Raw genomic sequence first — 27375 nt, forward strand, 5'->3', positions numbered from 1 at the left:
TGCTATCGTGAATTGTGCTGCTGTGAACATCGATGTAGCAGTGTCCCTGTAGCATGCTCTTATTAGGTCTTTAGGGAATAGACCGAGAAGGGGAATAGCTGGGTCAAATGGTGGTTCCACTCCCAGCTTTCCAAGAAATCTCCATACTGCTTTCCAAATTGGCTGCACCAATTTGCAGTCCGACCAACAATGAACAAGTGTACCCTTTTCCCCACATCCTTGCCAGCACTTGTTGTTGTTTGACTTCATAATGGCTGCCAATCTTACTGGAGTGAGATGGTATCTTAGGGTGGTTTTGATTTGCATTTCTCTGACTGCTAGAGATGGTGAGCATTTTTTCATGTACTTATTGATTGATTGTATGTCCTCCTCTGAGAAGTGTCTGTTCAGGTCCTTTGCCCATTTGTTGATTAGGTTATTTGTTATCTTATTGTCTAATTTTTTGAGTTCTTTGTATATTCTGGATATTAGGGCTCTATCTGAAGTGTGAGGAGTAAAGATTTGTTCCCAGGATGTAGGCTCCCTGTTTACCTCTCTTATTGTTTCTTTTGCTGAGAAAAAACATTTTAGTTTGAGTAAGTCCCATTTGTTGATTCTAGTTGTTAACTCTTGCGCTATGGGTGTCCTATTGAGGAATTTGGAGCCCGACCCCACAGTAAGTAGATCATAGCTAACTTTTTCTTCTATCAGGCAAAGAGTCTCTGATTTGATATCAAGCTCCTTGATCCATTTTGAGTTAACTTTTGTGCATGGTGAGAGAAAGGGATTCAGTTTCATTTTGATGCAAATGGATTTCCAGTTTTCCCAGCACCATTTGTTGAAGATGCTATCCTTCCTCCATTGCATGCTTTTAGCCCCTTTATCAAATATAATATAGTTGTAGTTTTGTGGATTGGTTACTGTGTCTTCTATTCTGTACCATTGGTCCACCCGCCTGTTTTGGTACCAGTACCATGCTGTTTTTGTAACTATTGCTCTGTAGTATAGTTTGAAGTCTGGTATCGCTATACCGCCTGATTCACACTTCCTGCTTAGCATTGTTTTTGCTATTCTGGGTCTTTTATTTTTCCATATGAATTTCATGATTGTTTTATCTATTTATACAAGAAATGCCGTTGGGATTTTGATTGACATTGCATTGAACTTATAGAGAACTTTTGGTAATATCGCCATTTTGATGATGTTAGTTCTGCCTATCCATGAACAGGGTATATTTTTCCATCTTCTAAGATCATCTTCTATATCTCTCTTTAGGGTTCTGTGGTTTTCATTGTATTAGTCTTTCACCTCTTTTGTTAGGTTGATTCCCAAGTATTTTATTTTTTTTTGGAGGATATTGTGAATGGAGTGGTTGTCCTCATTTCCATTTCAGAGGATTTGTCGCTGATATACAGGAATGCTTTTGATTTATGCGTGTTGATTTTATATCCTGCCACTTTGCTGAATTTATTTATTAGCTCTAATAGCTTCTTTGTAGACCCTTTTGGGTCTGCTCGGTATAGAATCATGTCATCTGCAAATAGTGAAAATTTAAGTTCTTCTTTTCCTATTTTTATGCCTTTAATTTCTTTCGTCTGTCTATTTGCTCTGGCCAGTGTTTCCAGGACTATGTTGAACAGAAGTGGTGAGAGAGGGCATCCCTGTCTTGTTCCAGATTTTAGAGGGAATGCCTTCGATTTTTCTCCATTCAGAATGATGCTGGCCTGTGGTTTATCATAGATTGCTTTTATAATGTTGAGGTATGATCCTGTTATCCCTAATTTTTCTAGAGTTTTGAACATAAAGGGATGCTGTACTTTGTCAAATGCTTTTTCTGCATCTATTGAGATGATCATATGGTTCTTATTTTTAAGTCTATTGATGTGGTGAATAACATTTATTGATTTCCGTATATTGAACCAGCCTTGCTTCCCAGGGATGAATCCTACTTGATCATGGTGTACAATTTTTCTGATATGCTTTTAAATCCGATTCGCCAGAATTTTATTGAGGATTTTTGCATCTAGGTTGATTAGAGATATTGGTCTGTAGTTTTCTTTCTTTGAAGTGTCTTTGTCTCCTTTAGGCATCAGGGTGATGTTGGCCTCATAGAATGTATTTGGAAGTTCTCCCTCTTTTTCTATTTCCTGAAATAGCTTGAAAAGTATTGGTGTTAGTTCCTCTTTAAAGGTTTTGTAAAACTCTGCTGTATACCCATCCGGTCTTGGGCTTTTCTTAGTTGGTAGTCTTTTGATGGTTTCTTCTATTTCCTCTATTGTTATTGGTCTGTTTAGGTTGTCTATATCCTCCTGACTCAATCTGGGCAGATAATATGACTTAAGAAATTTATCGATGCCTTCACTATCTTCTATTTTATTGGAGTATAAGGATTCAAAATAATTTCTGATTATCTTCTGTATTTCTGAAGTGTCTGTTGTGATATTGCCTTTTTCATCCTGTATGCTAGTAATTTGAGTTCTCTCTCTTCTTCTCTTCGTTAGCATGGCTAAGGGTCTGTCGATTTTATTTATTTTTTCAAAGAACCAACTTTTAGTTTTGTCAATTTTTTCAATTGTTTCTTTTTTTTCGATTTCATTAATTTCAGCTCTGATTTTAATTATTTATTGCCTTCTACTTCTTTTGCTGTTGTTTTGCTCTTCTTTTTCTAGGATTTTGAGATGAAGTATGAGATCATTTATTTGTTGGTTTTTTTTCTTTTTTTAAGGAATGAACTCCAAGCAAAGAATTTTCCTCTTAGAACTGCTTTCATTGTGTCTCATAGATTCCGATATGTTGTGTCTGTGTTTTCATTTAACTCTAAGAAGTTTTTAATTTCCTCCTTGATGTCTTCTAAAACCCATTGATCATTCAGTAGCCTATTGTTCATATTCTCCAAGTGATGCATGATTTTTCCTTCCTTCTTTTATCATTGATTTTCAGTTTCATTCCATTATGATCAGATAAGATGCATGGTATTATCTCTACTCCTTTATATTATCTAAGAGTTGTCCTGTGACATAATATATGATCTATTTTTGAGAAGGATCCATGTGCTGCTGAGAAAAAAGTGTAACCACTTGATCTTGGGTGGTATATTCTATATATGTCAATTAAGTCTAGGTTATTAATTGTGTTATTGAGTTCTATAGTTTCCTTATTTAACTTTTGTTTGGAAGATCTGTCCAGTGGTGAGAGAGGTGTGTTGAAGTCTCCCATGATTATTGTATGGTGGTCTATTAGACTCTTGAACTTGAGAAGAGTTTGCTTGATGAACATAGCTGCACCATTGTTTGGGGCATATATATTTATGATTGTTATGTCTTGTTGGTGTATGGTTCCCTTGAGCAGTATGTAGTGTCCCTCTTTATCCCTTGTGATTAACTTTGGCTTGAAATCTATTTTATTTGATATGAGTATGGACACTCCTGCTTGTTTCCGCAGTCCATATGAGTGATATGATTTTTCCTAACCTTTCACCTTCAGTCTATGTATATCTTTTCCTATCAAATGCGTCTCCTGTAGGCAGCATATTGTTGGGTCTTGTTTTGTGATCCATTCAACTAGTCTGTGTCTCTTAATTGGTGAGTTTAAGCCATTAACATTTAGGGTTATTATGGAGATATGGTTTGTTCTTCCAGCCATATTTGTTTATTAATGTTACTAAACCTGATTTGTTTTCCTCTTTGATTACTTTCCCCCCTTTACTGTCCTACCTCCCACTGTTGGTTTTCATTGTTATTTTCCATTCCCTCTTCCTGTAATATTTTGCCAAGAATTTTTTAAGAGATGGTTTTCTAGCTGCAAATTCTTTTAACTTTTGTTTATCGTGGAAGGTTTTAATTTCATCTTCCATCCTGAAGCTTAATTTTGCTGGATACACAATTCTTGGTTGGAGCCCATAGTCTTTCAGTGTTTGAAATATGTTATTCCAGGATCTTCTAGCTTTCAGAGTCTATGTTGAAAGATCAGCTGTTATCCTGATTGGTTTACCCCTAAATGTAATCTGCTTCCTTTCTCTTGTAGCTTTTAAAATTCTCTCCTTATTCTGTATGTTGGGCATCTTCATTATAATGTGTCTAGGTGTGGATCTCTTATTATTTTGCACATTCGGCATCCTGTAGGCTTCTAGGATTTGGGATTCTGTCTCATTCTTCAAGTCTGGGAAGTTTTCTCATATTATTTCATTGAATAGATTGTTTATTCCCTTGGTTTGGAGCTCTATTCCTTCCTGTATCCCAATGGCTCTTAAGTTTGGTCTCTTTATGTTATCCCATATTTCTTGGATGTTCTGCTCATGGTTTCTTAGCAGTCTTGCTGAGCTGTCTTTGTTCTTTTCAAGTTGAAATACTTTGTCTTCATTGTCTGATGTTCTCTCTTCTAAGTGATCTACTCTGCTGGTAGTATTCTCAATTGAGTTTTTAAGTTGGTTTATTGCTTCCTGCATTTCTAGGATTTATATTTGTTTGTTTTTTATTACCTCTATCTCCCTGTGTATTGATCTTTTGCTTCCTGGATTTGTTTATGTAATTCCTTGTCAAAGTGATATTTCATTGTCTGATTTTGCTGTCTCATGTCTTCCTTGAGACTCCAGATCATCTGAAGCATGTATATCCTGAACTCTTTATCTGACATTCCATCTGTTGCAGCTATTACCTCTTCTAAAGTTGAGTTGACCTGCATTGCTTGTGGTCCTTTCTTTCCTTGTCTTTTCATACTGCTCGCATTTCTTTCTGCTTGGTGAAACTGTTGTGTTTTTTAAATTTTCCCCCTATTTATTTATATTGCTCTTGTATACTTGTAAAATCTCCCTTGCAGGGCGGGTAGTGGCTGTGCTCCTCCTCTAATTGGGGTGATCTGTCTACCACGCTGGTGGGCTGCTAGGCCTGCTCTGCCGGTCGGTCACAGGTCTGCCCACCCTGCGGGCGCGGGTGGCGGCTCTGCTCTGCCCCCACTCCAATTGTGGTGACTTGACTACCATGCCCTCGGGTCGTTGGGCCTGATCCGGATGCGGGCGGCGGCTCTGCTCGGCCCGTACTCCAATTGGTGTGACGTGTCTACCACACTGGCAGGCCTCTAGGCCTGTTCCGCCGGTGGGTCGCAGGTCTGCCTACCTTGCGGGCTCGGGCGGCAGTTCTGCTTGGCCCCCACTCCAAATGGGGCTACCTGACTGCCACTCCGGCGGGTCGCTGGGCCTTTTCCGGACATAGGCGGCGGCTCTGCTCCACCCCCACTCTAACCAGTGTGATGTGACTGCCTCGGTGCTACGTATCCACCACGCTGGCAGGCCACCGGGCCTGTCCTGCCAGTGGGTCGCAGGTCTGCCTACCTTGCAGGCTCGGGCGGCGGCTCTGCATGGCCCCTACTCCAAAGGGGGTGACTTGACTACCATGCCGTCGGGTCGCTTGGCCTGTTCTGGGCGCAGGCGGCAGCTCCACTCTGCCCCTCTGGCCCCCACAGCACCCTGCAGGACCCAGACCGAGAAGCAGTTTCCGGGGTTCCCCAGCCCTGGGCCAAAGCAGCTCTGGGAGCCAGAACCCAGCCGCTCCGAGCTCGGTGCACACTCTGCTAGGAGCAGGTTCCAAGAAGCAGTCTCCGTGGGTTCCCCAGCTCTGGACCAAAGCGGCACCAGGAGCCAGAACCGGCCGCTCTGAGCTCGGTGCACGCTCTGCTAGGAGCAGGCTCCAAGAATCAGTCTCCGTGGGTTCCCCAGCCCTGGGCCAAAGCAGCTCTGGGAGCCAGAACTTGGCCGCTCGAAGCTCTCCAAGCTTGGTGCATGCTCTGCTGGGAGCAGGCTCAAAGAAGCAGTCTCCGCGGGTTCCCCAGCCCTGGGCCAAAACAGTTCCGGGAGTCAGAACCCAGCCGCTTCAAGCTTTGTGCACGCTCCACTAGGAGCTGGCTCCAGGAGGCAGTCTCCGAGGGTTCCCCAGCCCTGGGCCAAAGCAGCTCCAGGAGCAAGAACCTGGCCACTCAGAGCTCGGTGCACGCTTTGCTAGGAGCAAGCCCCAAGAAGTAGTCTCCGTGGGTGCTCTAGCCCTGAGCCTGAGCGATCTGTCTGCGAGACGCAGGCAAATACCAGCCTGAAATCACCTGTTCCGTAGCTGAATGAGCTGAGATCAGTAGAAAACAGGGATGATTACGTCAGCTCTCCAAGATGGCAGCCGCTGGCCTCCTCTGTGGTCCGACCGGTGTGGAGAACCGAACTGGACCGCTTCCCTCCTCCGTCTCAAACCCAGAACTCAGCACTGAGCACGGCCATTGCACTGCTGGCAGGAGCCACCAGAATCCGCATCGCTGCACCCCCGCACCGGCACCTCGCCACTTCCCAGAGCGCGCCGCAGACTCCAGCCGTGGGGCGATCTGCCGATCAAGCAATGCGACCCTCCGTGCGGAGAAATCGCCCACGTCTGAGCCCCCGCAGCCGAACCTCGCGCGATGAAAATCCCTCCACTAGATTCTGGAGCACCTCAATTTCGCTGTAAATTCCCAACAAGACAGCCTTCAGCTGTTTCACCTTGTCATTCTCCCGCACAGTGACTCGGCACACGGGGTGATGCACTCCCTTCGCCGCCATCTTCCCTCTCCTACCCTTTCTTAAGTAAATTTGTGGCTTTCTTGTCAGTCAATATTTATGATTTATTAAAAATATTCTGACATGTAAAACAATCAAATGACAGCAACACAAAATGGGAGAATTTATAGTTTAATCCTATAACATCTAAATTAGCTTGCTTCAAAGTCCTATCCTATAGTCAAAATCACAGTGGATTATATTCCCTATTTCATTTTCTATCTGGTAGGCTGGTATTTTTATTGTAAAACAGAAATAAATCTATAAAATTTTGCAGGCAGTCATGGGAACAGCAGGTAATTGTTTTACTTTTATGTTATCATGTTAATACTCTATTTTATTATGCAAAATCAGGTAATTTGTTAGATAAGGACAGAAGCGTATGATATGAATAAATCAATAAGAAGATAATTTTGACAATTTCTACAGAAAAATTTAAAATGAAAGCAAGGAAAAATTGGGATTAAAATATAAGGATAATATAGTCATATAGCTGTCAAAATTTTGATTTTGAGATAAGGTGGATAAAGCAAAGAGGAAATTATGATGAAAGGTTGTACAATTCACAATGTCTCTAGGATAAAAACAAAAAGAATAAACAAAAAATATACTTGGGAGAAGCACAATTTTTCCTACATTTGGGATCAGAAATATCTTCTGTGTGCTTTAAAAAGGTAGACAGTGTTACACAGGGATAATGTCATTAACAACATTTCTAAAATTAAAAACATATAAATCTTATTAATGCATATTCATGAAATAGTAAATGAATGACCAATTAAACACTCTACAGTGAATGTTAAAAAAGGAAGTTCTTTGCTGAACTTGGTCTAAAAACACAATTTGAATTAACTAAAAAAGTTTATAACTTTTTCTGCCCTCCAATACTCTTTTTTAAAAAATATTTTTTAGTTATTGATAGACCTTTATTTTATGTATTTGTATGTAGTGCTTGAAAAACCAGCCTCTACCTCAGAGCAAATCCTGTCCAAGGAAGGGACATCACCTTTGTCCTTGGAAAAACCCACAGAGCACTCCTAGGCACATTCCCACCCTGATAAGTAGTTTATCTACAAATAACAGGAGAGATCTGCTGCGCCAGGTGTCCCTGACTCAGTCAGGCTAGGTGGAGATCCATAGCAACTCCCTAGCAGCCACCAATCAGCATGAGACAGGGAAACACCTGGGATGCCAGATGACCCTTCCAGTAGTTTATGGTGGTTGATAACATGTTGGGAAACCACGTAGTTCAGCACGTACACCCCTCTTGGCTTAAACCAGTCAGTTCAAATGAATACCCCTTTTGTATGACCAATCACCCTTACCCAACTTGTTCCCGCCAGTGAATGTGCTAATCATGTTTTAGAGTTGTTATTTGATTTTCCCAAGGTGTTTGATTTGCTAAGAGATGCTATGATGCATGTGAAGTCCCTGCCTTCTCCAAAGAATATATAAAACTTCTGCAAACCCTGGGCTCGGGGCCTCTCAGCGTCATCAGTTGCTGTGTGTGCGCAGAGGACTGAGTTAGCTCGCAATAAACACCTCTTTGCTGTTTACATCGATCTTGGTCTCTGGTGGTCTTTTGGGGGTCCCGAATTCGAGCATAACAGTGCTGAGAATCAAACCCACTGCCTCACACATGCTAGGCAAGCATGCTACAACTGAGCCACAACCCCATCATTCCTACAATACTTTTTAAGAGAATTTTTACATGAAAATATATAAATCAGAATAAAATGGTGCTTTCTAGGCTGAAAGGGAACAGAAGGCTTAGAGTCCATCTGGATTTCCTAACAAGTCCCTTATCCCCAATGTACACATAAATATACAAACATACAAAACACCGTTTAGAAGTGAAATATTTAAAATGATAGATGAAATGCATTTTATATTGAACAATAGTCCATAAATATTTTTCTAATAGAAATTTCAGACAACAGAGAGCTTGAGATCATAACGTCCTGAAATAACCTAGAAGACAGAAATCCTATATTGTAAAATGGGAATCATCTATGATGCCATAAAGTCATTTAGAAGGTATAGTTGACAACGTCTCATAAAAATAAGAAGCCTAACAAAACCTTACAACTATTAATGCTAACAATTCCAAAGTCACAATCCAGAATTCAATGACAGAATTAAAAGGTAGAGCTTCCCCATGATCTATTAACTCAATATCTACACAAAAGGAAAATACCTAGTAGGATTTATCTTTTGTTAATGTTTTATGTATTTTTATGCTAAATAAATCCTACAGAATAAATAAAGTTAAGAACTCTGTGGGGGTGCTGAGGTTGTGGCTCAGTGGCAGAGCACTTGCCTTGCACATGTGAGGCACTGGGTTCAATCTTTAGCACCATATAAAACTCAATAAACAAAATAAATATTGTGTCCATGTATAACTAAAAAAATTAAAAGAAAAAAAAGACTGCTGGGGCTTTAGCTCTGCTAGGCAGAGCACTTGCCTAGCACTTGTGAGGCACTGGGTTGGGTCCTCAGCACTGCATAAAAAATAAACAGGGCTGGGCACAGTGGACAGGCCTGTAATCCCAGTGACTCAGTAGGCTGAGGCAGGAGGATTGCGAGTTCAAAGTCAGAATCAGCAACTTAGTAAGGCCCTAAGCAACTCAGTGAGACCCTGTCTCTAATAAAACATTTTTAAAAAAGGACTGGAGATGTGGCTGGATGGTTAAGTGCCTCTGGGTTCAATCCCTTGTATCAAAACAAACAAACAAACAAACACATAAATAAATAAATAAATAAATAAAAATATGTAGTTGTCCATCTATAACTACAAAAAAAAGTCTGTATGCGTTCAAATTTTTATTCCCTCTCCCTAAATGAAATTGTTGAAATCCTAACTCTAATACCTGTAAATTTTTGTAAATAGGTTTTTTGCAAATGGCCAAGTAAAGAGGAGGACCTTAGGATGATTGCATCTTTGTAAAAAAAGAAAATGTGAACACAAACACATATTAGCAAACAATGGAAGACTCCATGTGAAGATGGGTGTCAGGTTGCCAATAGTCAAGGAACTATCAGAAACTTTCAGAGGCCTAAAATAGATTTTCCTTATCATCAGGCAAGCATGGTCCTATAACACCACATTTTCATATGTAAGTTTTTCTTGTTCTAAGCCACTCAGTTGGGTACTTTTTTTTTTACATCAGCCCAAATACGTTAACATATGGGTAGATGAAGAAAAACAACCCTGATGACTTAGGTACAGATGCACAAATTGGAAAACAGTGACCTCTTCAAGAAGCCACATCAGTCTGCTCAAATATTTTACTTTCTATCCTGATATAAATCTAGGTCAGAGAAAAACAAGGGATCTCTTTACTCTTCCCTCATTTCTTATGTGAAAATAAGCATATGATGTCTCAATGTTTTATGTCTTAGATATATAAAATAATGTCTCAGTATCTATGATTTTCATACCTTTAAAGATGCCTAATAATAATAATATAAGAAAAAATAAAGCCTTAGTCAATGAAAAAGGAGATGGCCATAACGACAAATCACAAAATATAAGAAAAACAGAGACAGCATTTTAGACACCCTCCCCTCAAAAAAAACCAAAACAAAACACTGTTCATAATCCTCTTCAGATCTTAGGCAGCATTGAGATTCCTTGAGAAAAAAGTGTCACCACACTGATGAAATCTCTGGGTTAAAGACACCAGAAGCTAAATTGGGTAATATCCTTAATGAGATCTGGTTAAATAACTCAGAAAGCAGAGAGGTAAGAGGAGAAACCACACAGCATATAGCCATTTGGCTGTACATATATTACCTCCTAAAATTCTCAGAAGAGAGAGCATAGGAGAGAAAAGTGATCTTCACAAGATCAAAGCAGAGAAAGTATGTTAGTTTTCTTGCTTAATTTAACTGTGAGCCTTAATGACCAACTCTACAACAGACTTTGCTCCCAATGTAGAAGATATAGTGAGGAAGTGATGATTCAGGTATTCAAGACAAAAATTTAAATGAAGCAATAGCCATTGAACTCTCCCCAACCTAATCTACCAAGTACATGAAATGTTCCCTATGTTCAATTCATTTAACTAGAAAGAACAGAGGGTGTGTACAAAGAACAGAGGGGGAAATTGGTAAAGAAAAATATTTGTATCTATTTTAGATTCTGTTTAAATGGTACTAAGATATAATGGCTTCAGTTTACCAATATTTTATATAATCCTTTCTTAAATTAAAAAAGGTTATTTACTAAAGAAAGATTTATTTAAAGTTTCACAATTCCTTCTGTTCAATTTTAATTTCTTTTTCTATTAATTTCAAATAATTTGAAATGTAATGTTTTATAAAAGTAATTATTGCTTCCTGAAAAAGTTCTTTTATCTATCTAGCTATCCAATAGTCACATACAGAAACAGAGATGACAGAAGGCTAAAAATAGTTTTTCCAAAAAGTTAACAATGCTTATCTAGAGGATAGAGCAATTCAGGTAATTTTTAAGATCATACATTTTGTTACTGTCTAAATTTTTAAAATGAATAAAAACTAATTTCTCAAGTCCTTTCATTCAGCTAAATTAATTAGGGGTTCAAAGAGTTACTATGTGTTTTTATGATAGGTTTAAATCCATTTTTAAGGAACCATGGAACCAACATGTTTATCAGCAGGTAAGAAAATATTTTGGAGGGTTTTAGTAAATTGTCATATCTTTCAGCAACATGTTCTTGTTCATTTAGTTTCATTTAGTTCATGTTAGTTTCTTAGTCAGAAATAAAGACTTAATAAAGACTTAAAAATTATAAATATGGGGAAAATGACTGATTTGGATAAATTCAAAACAAAACTTTTACAATCAAGTGAAATTACAATGCCTATAAATAAAATTTACTTCAATGACTATTTGGAGTCAGCCCCAATTTTAAATAATATTTTCAGAAATAATATTTTAAAATTAAAATTTTGTTACTGTTCACTCTATATATTGTACAATATAGAGAGTGTTAAAGGTTTGGCCCCCAACCCATGGCATTATGAGGAGGTAATGGAACCTTTAGAAGGAGGGGCATTGTGGGAAGCTAAAAGGTCAATGAGTCATACTCACAAACATATTTGTGGGACATCACACTTCCCTCTTTTTGTTTCCAGATGCTCCCACTAGGATATACTATGTCACCAAGCAATGGAGTCATTTGGTCATAAACTGAAACTTTTTAAACTGTAAGCCAAAATACACCTTTCTTCTTTTTAAGCTTATTTGTCTCAGATACTTGTTATAGTAATGGGAAGCAAACTAATACATGCATGTAAATAAGAAAGCATATCTTCTATAAAATATATAATTAAGAAACTAGACTCATTAAATTCTTACCTGGCTGGAAAACTGATAGACTTCCATCAATATGACCAAACACAACTTTCCCCTTTTTTTGTGTATGCCATCTGAAAATACAGATATCAGACAAGAAGCTATGGGCTTCCTTGTGTACAGTCACTCCACTATCTGGTCCTGATATGGTCCAAATGAATAGTGGGCCTCTGTGGGAAACAAATGCTACAGCATCATCTGCATTCCAGCACCAGCTAAGAGAGGCAGGCACTCCTGGAATAAATTAAATAAATAAACTAATAAATTAATAAATAAATTTATTAATTTAATAAATTAAATTAATAGAAAGATATAGCACAAGATTGTACCATTAAATATTCCTTGTACTGTACATTTTTAAAACTAATAAAAATTCAAAAGTATGTTCATTATTTTAAAAATACATTACTTTCTTATTTTTGAATAGGATTTATAAACTAATCCCCCAAACTACAGAGACTATATGTAGAAACTTTCAGAATGAAAGGAAAAATACCTACTTTGGTTCAAATATTAATAAAATTGTCATGTTTCATGTACTCAAAGAAATTTATAGAGTCCCTTAATTTAGTACACTATATATTAAAGCAACAAATACTTATTATGTGTATCTAAGATTTCTAGACATCCTAGATATACAATGCAGTATGAAATAAAGTAAAGGTTCTGAAATATAAATTGAGGAGAATGAAATAAATGCATAAAGAGATCAATGCTACTATAAAGATTTAATAATAACAAACAATGCTACAGTCTATATTGAATTTAGATTCAAATTCTAGCTTTGCCTCAGATGAGCTAAAGAAATTACTTTCTCTAAACTTTTGTTACCTCATCTATAAAAGGGAAATAATAATAAAATTGACTACTTATTTCACATGAATGTTAAGAAAATATAATAATGTATGTAAAATTACCTTTTATATCATAAATAAAATACAAAAGTTAATTGTTAACAATTTCAAATAATAATAATAATAATAGAAGAAAATACTTATGTGGTGACTTACTGTGTACAAATACTTTTAAGAGTTTTGCAAATATCAACATTTAATTCTCCCAACAATATTCTGAGATAAGTAAAAATTAATATTTTCCTTTGGCACTCAACATGTGACATTTTTAAAACTGGTGACAATTTTAACATTTTAACAATTGGACAAACTAATACTCATTTTTCTTTAAACCTGTTGTTTATTAGGAAAAAGAAAAATGAAGTGAAAACTACTGAGGAAAGATCAAGGTCAAGTACTACATGCAGAGGTTAAAAAGGTGAATTAATGCAAATTTCTATTTTGCTTAACCTAAATTCTAAAAAAAAAAAAAAAAAAAAAAAAGGTGTCTTAACATTCAAAAGGGGATATTTAAAATGAAAATGACTAAAAATGTTCATATTTTTTCTAAATACAATATTGAAGCTTTCAGTCTTCAAATAAAAAGGTAATTGTAAATAACATGGGAAAGTTATTACTAATCTTTGAATTTTCCAAAGAAAGCAATTATTTACCAAAATTGCTACTACAATAATTTATTATTCTACCACTGTTAATTGAAAATCTTGTTTAATTATATATTGGGTGGCAAAGGAAATTATGATACACTCAACTGATGAATTTAAAAAAATTATTTCCCTCATAAAAGGATATAATGTGTATGATGACATGATAAACCATTAGCTAAACTAGGTGATAATACAATTATAGGTTGTCTAATCTGTACTTTTGTATAATATTTAGAAAAATGTTTATTTGCAATTATAGGCTGATGTAGATTTGGGGTTACAACTTAATGGAAATAATGATATGCAACATTGTAGTTTATTTCATGTAAAATTTTAAAAAACTTAAAGGAGAATTTGAAAATTAAAAAAAAAACAGGTTATATGAATTTGGGAATTAAATGCACATTTTTTTATAAATGAAAATCAACCTCATTTGGTAAATAATTTTAAGATGATGACTGAAAAACAAAATTGATATCTTTTAACTGATAATTTTCAGCATATTTAATTACCTAAATTTGAAAAGACAAGAAAAGCAACATAACAAGTATATTAAATATATCTAAAGGTTTTAAGAGGCATTATTCTTATTATGGAAGCAAAATTTTAATTGCCTACGAATTCCTAATATCATTGCTACATACCCACTATAAAGAAATTTTGAATAAAATAAAGTTAGTAAAATTGTCATATCTCACTTATTTACTTTATTTTCATTAATTGCAGAGAAAAAGCTTAATATAGAAAACATATCCAGCATTATCTTACAAAATCATCATCAAGTGAGCTACATGCTTGGTGCTCAGAAAGAGTACATTATTACGACATTTACTATTATGACAATTATCATCATTATGGGTTAAGATTAAATAGGAGTTCCAAATGATAATTAGAAAGAATATGACATTATCCAAATTCACAATGATCTTATTTGTTGTTTTAACTAGGACTTTCTACCTTGAACTGAATTACACATAAAGGCATGAAAACAGTTAAACAATACATTAAATAAATTCAGAATATTGTCTGCATTATTAGGAGGAAATAAATTAAATACACTAGTAAACAGGCAAGGCTTTTTACTTGTCCCATTAAGAATATCTTTTCTAATTATTGTTTTCATATTAGTTTTGAAAGTTTTATATTTAAAAATTAATAAAATGATTTGGTACTAAGTTTTTATCTTATGTTCCAAGTATAATTATTTCATGAAATTCTATTTCAAGTTTTGCACACATGTACAAACATGTGAAATATATTTCTTATATCAGTTACTATTAGAAATTTTAAAACACAATTTTAAAAACCTAAATTAATAAAACTAATTGTGCTTGTTAAAATAAAAGGTTTTATCCAGTAAGATAAATTTCAATAATAAATGTACCTTTTGTATTGTCGAGTTTAGCAATGACTTTTTGTTCTGCAACATTCCAAATGATCACTAAATTATCGGTACTGCCACTTGCAAACAGATCAGGATTATGTGGACACCAAGAGATTGCTGTAATTGTTTTTTTATGTTCAGACATAATTGCATAAAGTTTGAATTCATTATAACGGTGATCCAACTAAAACAAAATAAATAAAACATTTTAGTACTTTTTAAAAATAATGCATTATCCATTAATAATCATGTTATATAAACAAAAGCTACATACATGAAAATTATTTCACCTAGTAATAAATAGATGAACAAATTTTAAGTCTTGGTCTATTTAAGTATATTCAATCAGCAGAAAAAAACATTTGGGGTAAAATGAGAGAATGAAAAATAAAACATAAATTAAAATTAATAAAAATGTTTTACATTCAAATGCACAAGAATTCAGAGCTTTATTACATTTTCCATGGCTATATCCATTTATGAAGAGTAAAAAACCCCTTTGGAATTTTCTTCTGCCATTTTTACTTATATTTAAATTTAAAAATTAAACTATGTTGTACAAAAAATTAGGATTTTAAATAAATCAAATGCTTATCCCTATATTATTAAGATATACAACTCTTCCAGAGCAATGAATCCTTGACCCTTTTTGTGTCATTTTTTAAATTAGGTTGTATTTTTATATGTAAGTGAATAAAATGAATAGCCCATATTTTCCTGTTTCATTTGTAAATGTGCCTGAATTAATTAGTAGATTAAGTAATTTCTCTACCTTTTGTACCATGTTTTGGATTGTACTATATGTGTTATCTTGTAGTGATCATTTCAGGGTTATTGAAAGTTTTAAAAATCATTATCTTAAATGTTACTCCAATATTTATTTAACCATATACTTGCAGTAAAATCCTAACTGCTGACAGAACCTTCAGTACTCTACATGATCAAACCTCTGCTATCTTGCCGAACTAATCTGATATAAAATTCCTCCCAGTAAAATCATTTCCATGTTACATACAGCCTGATACTCACTGTTTTCTTTTCTTCTAATATTCTCCCCACTGATCTGCTCATGATTATTCATTTACCTGTTCAGGTCTGATTTGAAAAGTACCACTTTAGAGAGATGTTTTCAGACTATGCTATTTAAAATAATAACTCTCCTCGGAACCTATCCCATTATCTTATTATCTGTTTTGTAGTTTTCATGGAACACATTACTTCCTGAAACATTTACTTAATTATTTGTTTACTGATTTTATGACCTCTCCCTGTCCTCTGTTCCCACAATAAGATTTTGCCTGGTTTGTTCTCAGTTGCATTTCTAGTGTCATGTAATGCTTTGTACTCTATATGATCAAACTTCTGCTATCTTGCCAAACTAATCTGATATGAAAAGAGGGTCAGTTGATATTGAAGAACAAACCTTGATGTTATGGTTTTGCACTTAAGTAACTTCTGCTTTTTGCTATCACATTTATGGTACAGTAAACATCTTTATATATAAAATTTTGACTAATGTCCTAATTATTTCCTAAGGCATTGTCTCCTATAAATTCTTTTTCTTTTATAGTTTCAAATATTCTTAGACAACTTTGATGAAAGCATTATTAAAGATAACCCAGTACTACTGGTTTTAATCTGAATGACACTACAGCAATAATAATTTTACTTGAGCCTATTTAAATACATAATTGTGTTTTTTGTCTATTTACAAATGATCAGGTTTTTAAGTTTTAAATTATTCAGAAATTTATGTTAGCCGTGGTAGATGCTGTGAATACATACAATGTAACAGAAAAATCTGGTATATACATATTAGAAATTCAGTCTATAAATATCTATAAATACAATAAATATAAAAATATAAAAATCAGTGACCTTCTTTGATTTTACCACAAAGTATCCAATAGTATTTGTAAGCACACTAGAGAATACTGAACTACTTGTAGGGATTAAATTATTAATGAATTCCTATGATATTTACAATTTGGTGTTGTAACTGTACTGTTACATCGAGAGGGAGCATAAATTAATGTTAAAGAACTTTAATACAATATATTGGTGCATTATAAAGTAAAAATTCAAAAGCCATTTAGGAATATTACTTAATGTTCAGAAAAATCTTATAATACATCACAGTCATTATCTTGAATTTGACATTACTTTTGGACTTTGACTGTTCAGTCTGTTTGTACAAGGTACTATTTAATAAACATCTATTCTGAAATCATAACATTTTCTATTTATGTAGCAGAATTTTCAAATCTCTTTAGATCACATAACACAATATTAATTTATTATATAAATTTATATGTATAATTATATAAATTAGGTCACATGAAAGTGAATATAAATTATATATAATTTAAAATATAAATTTATATTAACATCAATTTAATGTCAATATTATCATTTAGTAATGCAATTGTTTACTGGAATATTTTGAAACAAGTTGCTTCAGTGCACATTGTAATGAACTGACACCCAAGTTAATTTGTAAATGAGCATAATTTTGAGTTCATTCATAAGTTTATGTTCATAATTTTAGCTTAACTTCCTAAACATTTGTCACAAAATGCTATCATAAAATTTCAGGCATAAAAACTTGAAAAAATTGTCTTGCCTAAACCTGTTCAGTTTCTTAGCATCCTTACCTCTGAGAGGAACAGTCTGCTTTGCCTGACATGCTTCTTTTCTTTAGGAGGGGGACTTGAGACTAGCTAGGCAAAAAAATGTTATAGAAGGAATTTGGGAGTGAGAAGCATGGTAGTACATGCAGGGTTTCAAGGACATAGATGAGAGGGGGAAAAAAAAGGAAGCTTTCTATTGTCTTACATAGAGAAGGGATGGGAAGTGAAAGATTGTGAGTGATATTAAAATCACACCTTCATTGCTAGACATTTCCAGTCTTCATAAGTGGACTACACACAATTTTATTCTATATTGTGGAAATGAATTGTTTTTATGGATGAATGCTATTGTTTCTTCAGTTTTCAATAAACCATTGCACAATTTGTAATAAACTTATGTAATAATAAAAAGTATTTTCCAGAATAAAGCATTATTTTACTCTTATTTATTCTTCAGAATAAAGCATTATTTTTCAGTCAACTGAAATAGTTGATGTTTGAAGATTAAAAGACAGTGGTCTCATTCATCTAAGACATTTAATAAATTATCTATGAAGTGCTAGAGAGTGTACAAATGTTTAAGAATGCAAAGGTAAGGCAGCCTCATTTATAATAAATGGAAAAATAGAGTTCATTTTATGAAAATCCTCTCTCATAAGGAAGGGGGAAAAGTAGAATATGAAAAAGAATTTACATTTCAGGTGAGATTTGAAAGATGAGAAAATGTTCCTCCCACAGGCAATGTTGGCAAACTGATAAATTAATGAAAAGGAGACAGGAATTTAAGATGTTTTATAAAATGCAATTGGTTGGTATGTCTGCAGCACAGAGTAAAAGAAAAAGGACACAAGATGTTAAAAGTCATGAAATCCTAGTAGCTCAGTAGGCTGAGGCAGGAGGATGGCAAGATCAATAGCAACTCATCAAGGTCCTTTCTTTAAATAAATTGGAAAAAGGGATCGGGATGTGGCTCAGTGGTTAAACACCCCTAGGTTCAATTCCTGATACCAGGGGGGAAAAGTCATAATATGAAGTTTAGATGTAATATTATGGTATGAATGGCAATTAAAGATTTTAAAATTGATATTTGCATAAATCATGGAAAAAAACAAATGAAAGGAAGAGAGACTATTAAGAGAATATTATATAGTTCAGGTAGGAAAAATACTGAAAAATACAAGATATCACATTACTCTTGGTTTCCAAGGGCAAAGGAGGTACGTAGAAGTGAGTCATTCTGACTAACATTTCTGGTTTAGATGAAAGGTTAGCCCTTTGAGAATTTGACTCTGGGGTTCAGGAGAAAGACTAAACTTGGATTTAAGATGTTTATGGCTCCTCTATTTAGAGAAATTCATGAAGACACTGGCTTTGTACATTGGGAATTGATAAGTGACAACTGGAATTTTTTTTTTTTTTTTTTTTAAAGAGAGAGGAGAGAGAGGGAGAGAGAGAGAGAGAGAGAGAGAGAGAGAGAGAGAGAATTCTCAACATTCATTTTTTAGTTCTCGGCGGACACAACATCCCCGTTGGCATGTGGTGCTGAGGATCGAACCCGGGCCGCAAGCATGCCAGGCGAGCGCGCTACCGCTTGAGCCACATCCCCAGCCCCAACAACTGGAATTTTTTAAAGAAGTAGTTATAAAGATTTTTCTCCCAAAAATATTTTGAAATGTATCCACACTAATTTTCATGTGATGATTTCTAATAGACTATCCACATCCTTCAACTGATATAATTTTCTCATTTCAAATTTACTAATAAGATGATATAAACATTTTCTGAGCATTTGAAAGCCCAATAAAAAACAGAAAATAAAAATAGCAACTAAATTATAGCAATTATGCTTTTCATGTGAAAAAGCTTAAACAACTATGAATTAAATGATCATTTTAACTGTTACAATTAAAAATTGAAAAGAATTAGCATTATGTTACCTGATAAATATAGATAGCCAGAGTAGCACAATATGCAAACCTGTCTCCATTGGCAGCACACACATCTTTGTTCCACGGCTGACATCCAGCAGCCAGCAATCCCACTTGCCTTACCTGGGACATTCTTGCCTTGAAAAACAAATTTGAAGAAAGTTTCAGTAATTCTCATTATTGGACAAACACTATCATTTTTCATGTCTTCTCTAATCCACACCTTTGTGCCCTGAAAAAATGTTACTACTATGGATCTCACCATACATTTTCAGAGAAAAGGAATTGAAATTCCCCAATACTTGTAGACCTCAAAACATTTTACAGGAGCAAGAGATCATAAAATGATGAATTACATGAGATACTTGGCCAAAGGCTGAGAAACCTATAAGGAGTTATAGGAACTATAGTGGAAGAGAAGGCACACATTTTACCTATGTAAACAATTTTAGTGCCATTGGAAATAGCCATCCCATGTGCCAGATAAATGAAACTTCTGAGAAAAACTGAAATATCCATATTTTTCTGTTATATGTACCAATTTTTAAATACTGGTAATTCATTTAAGGCAGCAAATTCAAATTTAAAACAGTGTGGGCTAGTGTTGGTGGGATTCTGACCTCTTGTCACAGAACTACATGCGTTTTACATTGTCTCTTTATGCTCATAAAAAGTATTTGAAGTACACAAGATAGATATAGAAGCTGGATCAATAACATTGCTCACTTTTAAAAGAGGGGTCAGAAAAAAGTTGGAAAATACTTTATATTTGAATAAGAATGGATTATGGCACAAGGCAGAAGATGTTTCAGTTACCAGTCCCAGAAATCAGACCATGAAGCATGGCAGAAGCAGCCCAAAGCCAAGACTAAATAAATAAGAAATGAGACCCAGCTTTGCATCAAGCATAGAATACAATTTGGAGTCAGCCATCAACCTTAGGTCTCCATTTCTTGAATCTAAAATATACTTTTGAACTGCATTTTCTACAAGAGTTCTCTCAGTTCAAAAAATTCTATGAATTTAAGTGTAAACTCAAGATTCTTCTAAAATACTGGAGAGAAGAAAGTATAAACACCATAGTTGTTTTATATTTATAGAAGTGAGTCTGATTGTAAGTTTTATGATCATATTGAAAATCCATCAAACTGGAAAATAATACTAAGGCCAAAAACATACCTAGGCAGAGTACTACTATATATAGTTATCTCATGAATGACATCCACAAAAAAATTATTGACAAAAAAAAACTTCCTTTAAAAGGTAGAATTCATACCATCATTATATAGTTAATAGCCAATATCTAGTCTACATCTAGTTTATGATGTTCAAAAGCTTTATATTATTTTAACAGAATAATGTTAATGTCAAAATCAAAATATGTAAAATTATCACATATACAAAATATATCCATGTAAGATGTAGGGTAAAAGTTTCTAGGTGCTTGTTCAGTGTATTCCCTGGAACCCTAAAACTTAATAATAGCTATAGTCTTCTCTTTCTACTCTGCTACCCAGACATTTAAAGCAAGCTATCCCAAATCATTGATAGCTCATACAGTTATGGAAACCATAACTTAGTGTCTCTTTATTATCTGCTTTCTTGGTGTCTCTCATTAGCTTCTTCAGTGTGTGTGTGCTTGTGTGTGTGTTGCAGAGGACAGAACACAGGGCTTCACACATGCTACAAAAGCACTCTACCACTGAATACATTCCCAGCTCTCTTCTTCCTTAATGTTAAGAAATTAGTAAATGTCAATCAGTTATATCTTCTCCAATGTACCATTAACATTAATTTACAACACTACTTTCTTTTATCTTTACTCTTTCATGCTTCTGCATCTGGAAATAATCTACTTTCTTCTCCAGTTCTTTGTTCTTGTCCCACAAAACCCCTTATCTGGATAGAACCAGTGAAAAGTTTACCAGAAGTAAATAAATTATTTGAAGTGAAAAATTGTCATGATAAAGAAGCAGTACTATCAATATTTGAGTGCTTACAAATATTCCAAAACTTCTACAGAAAAAATCATTTCTTCCTCCTCTAATGACACTACATTTCTTCAGGAGCTAGCATTCAGTATAAATTAAATATATATAGTGGGTTTTTTCCAATTGGTTATTTTACAGTAATATTCTTTTCATTGAAAATGTCATTTCAGCCTCAGTATAAATGAAATAGGTTTGTAGATTGTGCTAGAGATCTGATATATATATATATATATATATATATATATATATATATATATATACACATATAGCAATTATACCATTTCTATGTAAGTAAAAATGACTGCTGATTTGCTTAATAAAATATTGAGTTTATATTTAGAAAGGAAATATAGAGATCTTTAAAAACAAATGTAAATCAGAGTCATTTAAAAAGTTTAACTTTCTGCTAAATTTGTACATTTTTAAAAAATAAGTCATTTTTAGAACAGTTTTAGGTTCATGGCAAAATTGAGCAAAAATATAAAGCATCCCCAAATACACTTTGTAGCCTTCCCTTTCCTTATAACACAAGCTCCCCAACTTTCAACATTCAGTATGAGGTCGTACTTTTATTACAATGGATGAAGTGATACTAATGTATCATTTTCAAAGTCCATAATCTACATTAGGGTTCTGTCTTAGTATTCTACTATTGGTTCTGACAAATGTACAATGACACTGTAGTATATTGTTTAGAGTGATTTTACTGCCCTAAAATGTCTTCTGACCTCTGCCTATTCATTCCTGTCCCTTGCCAATTTGGTAACAACTAATCTTTTTACTTTCTCTATACTTTTGCCTTTCCAAAGTGTCATATAGTTACAATGATACAGGACCTACCCTTTTCAGATTAGCTTCTTTCAGTTAGCAATATACATTTAAGTTTCCTTTATGTTTTTCATGGTTTGAAAAAACCCAATTCTTTTCTTCTTCAATCTTAGAATCTTTTTTTTATCATGGTAAAATAAATATGACTTAAAATTTACTCTTAACAATTTTAAGTGTACACATCAGTAGTATTAAATATATTCTTATTGTGCAACCATCAACCAACACTGCTATTCATCTCCAGGAAACTTTTCATTTTATAAAACTGAAACTCAAAATCCATAAACAATTATCCCTCATTCTCCCCTTCTTCAGCCCTTTACAACCACTATTCTAAAGCTGTCTATGATTTTGACTGCTAAAGTAACTTATATATGTGAAAAAATACATATCTGTCTTGTTGTTAGTGGCTTATTTCATTTGGCATAATATGCTTAGATTTAATCCAGATTGTAATGTATCTTAGAATTTCCATTTTTTAAAGGCTGGATAATATTGTAATGTGATATTTTGCTTATCCAATACATGATATTTTGCTTATCCATTCATCAGTGAATAGATGGCTGAATTGCTTCTACATTAGCTATTGCAAATATGCTATTATGAATATGTAGAGTGGGGAGAGACAGAGGGAGATCTTTAAGATGCTCCTTTTAATTCTTTGGGATATATGTCCAAAAGTGGAAATATCTGTATTATGTGGTTATTCTATTTTTAATATTTTGATAAATTTTCACATTTTCCAAATCAGCTGCTACATTTTACATTCCCACCAGAAGTGTTCTGATTGCTTTACATCTTTACCAACTCTTGTTATTTTCTATTATTTAATAGTAACCACTCTAAAGATATGTTTCTTTGACTCACATTTCCCTAATGATTAGTGATGCTGACAATATTTTCATGTGCTTATTTGGTCATCTGCATATCTCCTTTGGAAAAAAGTCTATTTGAATACTTTGCCAATTTTTGAATCTAGTAAGTCTTGTTTTTTTTTTTTTTGGCTGTTGGCTTTAGAAGTGCTCTACATATTTGAGATAGTAGTCTCTTATCAGATATGTTTTTTTTTTTAAAGAGAGAGTGAGAGAGAGAGAGGGGGACAGAGAGGGAGAGAGAATTTTTTAATATTTTATTTATTTTTTCTTAGTTCTCGGCAGACACAGCATCTTCGTTTGTATGTGGTGCTGAGGATCGAACCCGGGCCGCACGCATGCCAGGCAAGCGCGCTACCGCTTGAGCCACATCCCCAGCCCCATCAGATATGTTTTGCAAACTTATTTTCTCATTCTGTGGATTCCCTGTTTGATCTGTTGGTTGTTTTTCTTGATGAACAACTTTTTAATATTTATAAAATCCAACTTATCTATTATTTCTTTGAATGCCTATGCCTTTGGTATCATATGTAAGAAATTATTGTCAAATCCAATGTTGTAAAGCTTTTACCCTTATTTCCTCTAAGAGACTTATAGTTTGGGGTCTTACATTCAGGTTTTGAGTCATTTTAATTTTTGTACATTATATTTTATAAGAGTCATCATTCCTTTGTTGTTCATTTGGTGAAAAAACTGTCCTATCCCCCATTAAACAGTCACAGCACCCTTTTTAAATAACAGGTAACCTTATGCAAGGATACACACACACACACACACACACACACACCACGCACCACACTCTGAGATATATATTACATATATACTCTTTAGAATAGCAGTTGTAAGGTGCTGAAGAAGGAGGCAGTGAGGGATAATTGTTTATGGCTTTTGAGTTTCAGTTTTACAAAATGAAAAGATTTTTGGAAATGAATGGCAGTAATGGTTGGTGGTTGCATAATAAAGTACATTTAGTACTATTGAGGTATAGTACACTGAGGTGTACACTTAAAATTGTTAAGAGTAAATTTTAAGTTATATTTATTTTACCACGATAAAAAAATTGAAGAAAAAAAGACTTGAGCTATCAAACCAATTTGAATTTCTATTATTTTATCTAGTTTCCTTACTACTTATAGGACTATTCAAATTCTTAATTTCTTTATGGTATAGTCTTGGTTGATTGTTTGTTTCTAGGAGTTTGTTGATTTCATCAAAGTTGTCTAATTTGTTGGTGTATACTTCTTAGTATTGTTTGGTAATATCCCCACTTTTCCTTATGATTTTAATAATTCAAATCTACTCATTCCTTTTCTTAATCTATCTTAATAAAGGTTTTTCAATTGTGTTAATCTTTACAAAGAATAAACTTTTGGTTTCATTGATTTTCTCCATTGTTTTTCTATTCTCCATTTCATTTATTTTTACTCTGAAATTTATTATTTTTTTATTATGTTTTGGTATGTTATGTTTTTGCTTTTCATCTCTAAGTATCTTCTATTTTCCCTTGTAATTTCTTCTTTCACGTATAAGTTGTTTTGAGGGTATGTTGCTTAAATTTCATGAATTTGAGAATTTTCCAGTTATTTTTTTTGTTATTGCCTTCTAACTCTATCCTTCTCTTTTGTGATTACAGAGATACATTGTATAATACCTATTTCTTAAGAATATACTGAGACTTTATTCATAGTGTAACATCTATTTTAAAGTAGAAATGTCCATATGTACTTGAGAATAATGTATATGAAGTTGTTAAGCAGGGTGCTCTGTGTACATGTCTGTAGGATCTAGCTGGACTGATTTGATGGTCGAATCCTTAATTTCCTTAATTATCTATGTTCTGGTCATTGAGAATGTGATATTGAATTCTCCAACTCTTATTATAGAATTTGTTCCTTATTGCAGTCAGTTATTATTTAATGTTTTGATAAATGTCATATAGTTATGTCTTTCTTATATATTCAGCTTTTTATTTATAATGTTCTTTGTCTCTTCTAGACTTTTTTTTTGAACTACAGTTAATTTTACCTTGTATTAATGCAGCCACCCTACTTTCTTTGTCACTTTTTTGTGAAATATCTTTTTACTTTCTTTAATTTGTGTCTTCAAATTTAAAGTGTATTAATTGTAGATAGTATATAGTTTAATCATTTTAATCCATTCTGCAAATCTCGGTCTTTGTTTAGAAAGTTTAATCCATTCACATTTCAAGTACAGCTGGCCCTCTGTATCCATGGATCTCACATCTGTGAATTCAATCATAGATGGAATAATTTTTTATATATATATTTTTAAAAATTTGCTTTTATTGAACAGTATATTACTGAACATTTACTGAACAACATTCTTGTCATTATTCCCTAAACATTATAGTAAAATAACTATTAAGTAAAGTATTTACATCATCTTAGGTATTATAAATCACTGACAGATGCTTTTAACTGTACTGGAGGTGATGGGAGTGAAGCTCAGTAATAGAGTACTTGCTTAGCATGTGCAAGACACTGAGTTAAATTCCCAGTATCACAAAAATAAATAAGATTCAAAAAAAGTATATGGAAAGATGTGTGTACATTATATGCAAATACTATGACATTTTATATAAGAGATTTGAGCATCCATGGATTGTGTTATCCCTGGAGGGTCCTGGAAACAATCCCTCATGAATGCTGAGGGGTTGACTATGTCTATTTATCAGGAGGGACTTACCTTTTTCATTTTTTATTTGTTTTCTATATGCCTTATAATCTTTTGTTTTTGTCTCTCATTTCCTGCATTACGGTTGCCTTTTGTATTTAATTTTTGGAGGGATACTCTGAATTTCTTTTTCACTTCCTTTTGGTTACATTATACATCTATATTCTTTGTGGATACCATGAAGATTATATTTTATGTTCTAAATGTATAAGGAACTAATTTGAATTTTTACTGGCTTAACTTCAATAATATATGTATAACTTGGGTTCTTTGATACTCTACCTTTATGCCCTTCAGTTGCAGATGCCTATGTGCCACAAAACATAAATAGTTTTAAATGTATTAGTCTTTTAAATTAGTATGAAACAAAATGTAGAATCACAAATAAAGGTTTAAACAATATTACCTGTAGACTAATATTATATTTTTAAGGTTTATGCTCATAAATCATGGAGAACATAAAAAGTGGAGTTATAAACCACTGTTTCAAAATAATAGCTTTTGTAATTACCCTTGTGTCCACCTTTATTGAGATCTTTGGTTTTTTTGGTAGGGTGTCAGAGGCTGTGTATGAATTATGGCTATGTTTGAGCCGTCACAAGACAGGAGTGTTGCTTTTCTGAAAACTCTAAGTGAAATTCCACCCATGGAGACTGCTCAGATTATGCCAACACCCTGCCTTGGCTGGACAGCCCTAGGTTCAAATGCAGCCCATCCACGGGGGTAGAGAGGAGGTAGGCATAAACTGACAAGCCCCAAACAATATGTTTTTTCCCATATTCTGTTTTCCTCGAGAAGACTGTCACAGTAAAACTTTTTGATGTTCCTACCTATAAAAATAAAACACAGGCTCTTATTCTTTGTTAAAACTGGTATCCATCAGAGCTGGTCCCCATCAGATCCCACTTTTCACTTATTTCCAAGTTGTCCTTATTTCTCAAAATTCTCATACCTTTAATATTTCTTTTTTTTAAATTTTTGTTATTGGTTGTTCAAAACATTACAAAGCTATTGACAATATCATATTTCATACATTTGATTCAAGTGGGTTATGAACTCCCATTTTTACCCCATATACAGATTGCAGAATCACATCGGTAGAGAATAGGAAAGGCAACAGAATACATCAGACACTAGTATGGCAATATGTAAAACAGTGGATGTGTAACCGATGTGATCCTTTAATATTTCTAATCTGACTCATCCATCATCCTAGCTCTGGGAAACTGCATAAACATCACCTGGGTCGTGACAGTAGGGCTTTTGAGTTACTGTCTTTTGTGTTTCATTTCCCTCAAATGGATTCCTTTGAGCATGTCTACTCCAAGAAATGTCACCCAGTAATGAATTCTCTTAGTTTATGTTTGTGTGGGTATCATAATTTCTCCCTTACTTTGTCTCCTTCACTTTTGATAGGTAGTTTGTTTATATATGAAATTTTGTTAACAATTTGTTTTCTTCTCTCACTTTGAATAAACTGGCCTACTACATCCTAGTCTTCAAAGTGTCTGATAAGAAACCTGCTGATTATCTTCTCAAGGATAGCTTTATGTGATGAGTTGCTTCTTACTGATTTCAAGATCCACTCTTTTTCTTTGGTTTTAAATTATAATTACATAACATGTACATGATTATGTAGTTATAATGTGTCCCAATGTG

The 27375-nt window shown here is 34.0% G+C and overlaps 1 protein-coding gene across 7 annotated transcripts in view; it reads right to left on the bottom strand.

The window, feature by feature from the left end:
* Positions 1–27375, bottom strand: part of Wdr17 (WD repeat domain 17) — an 82079-nt gene that overhangs the window by 47749 nt on the left and 6955 nt on the right. For 5 of the 7 annotated variants that reach the window (XM_077792600.1, XM_077792598.1, XM_077792597.1 and 2 more), the window contains exons 2-4: positions 19341–19469; positions 14774–14957; positions 11892–12122 (exon numbers count right to left, since the gene is read on the bottom strand). In XM_077792600.1, coding sequence (XP_077648726.1) covers positions 11892–12122; positions 14774–14957; positions 19341–19469 — 544 coding nt within the window. Of the gene's footprint in view, positions 1–11891; positions 12123–14773; positions 14958–19340; positions 19470–27375 lie in introns of those variants that run through there. The other 2 variants (XM_077792599.1, XM_077792601.1) reach the window with 2 other exon arrangements.

The sequence above is a fragment of the Urocitellus parryii genome, chromosome 14, assembly GCF_045843805.1.
Source record: "Urocitellus parryii isolate mUroPar1 chromosome 14, mUroPar1.hap1, whole genome shotgun sequence".
Taxonomy (NCBI): domain Eukaryota; kingdom Metazoa; phylum Chordata; class Mammalia; order Rodentia; family Sciuridae; genus Urocitellus; species Urocitellus parryii.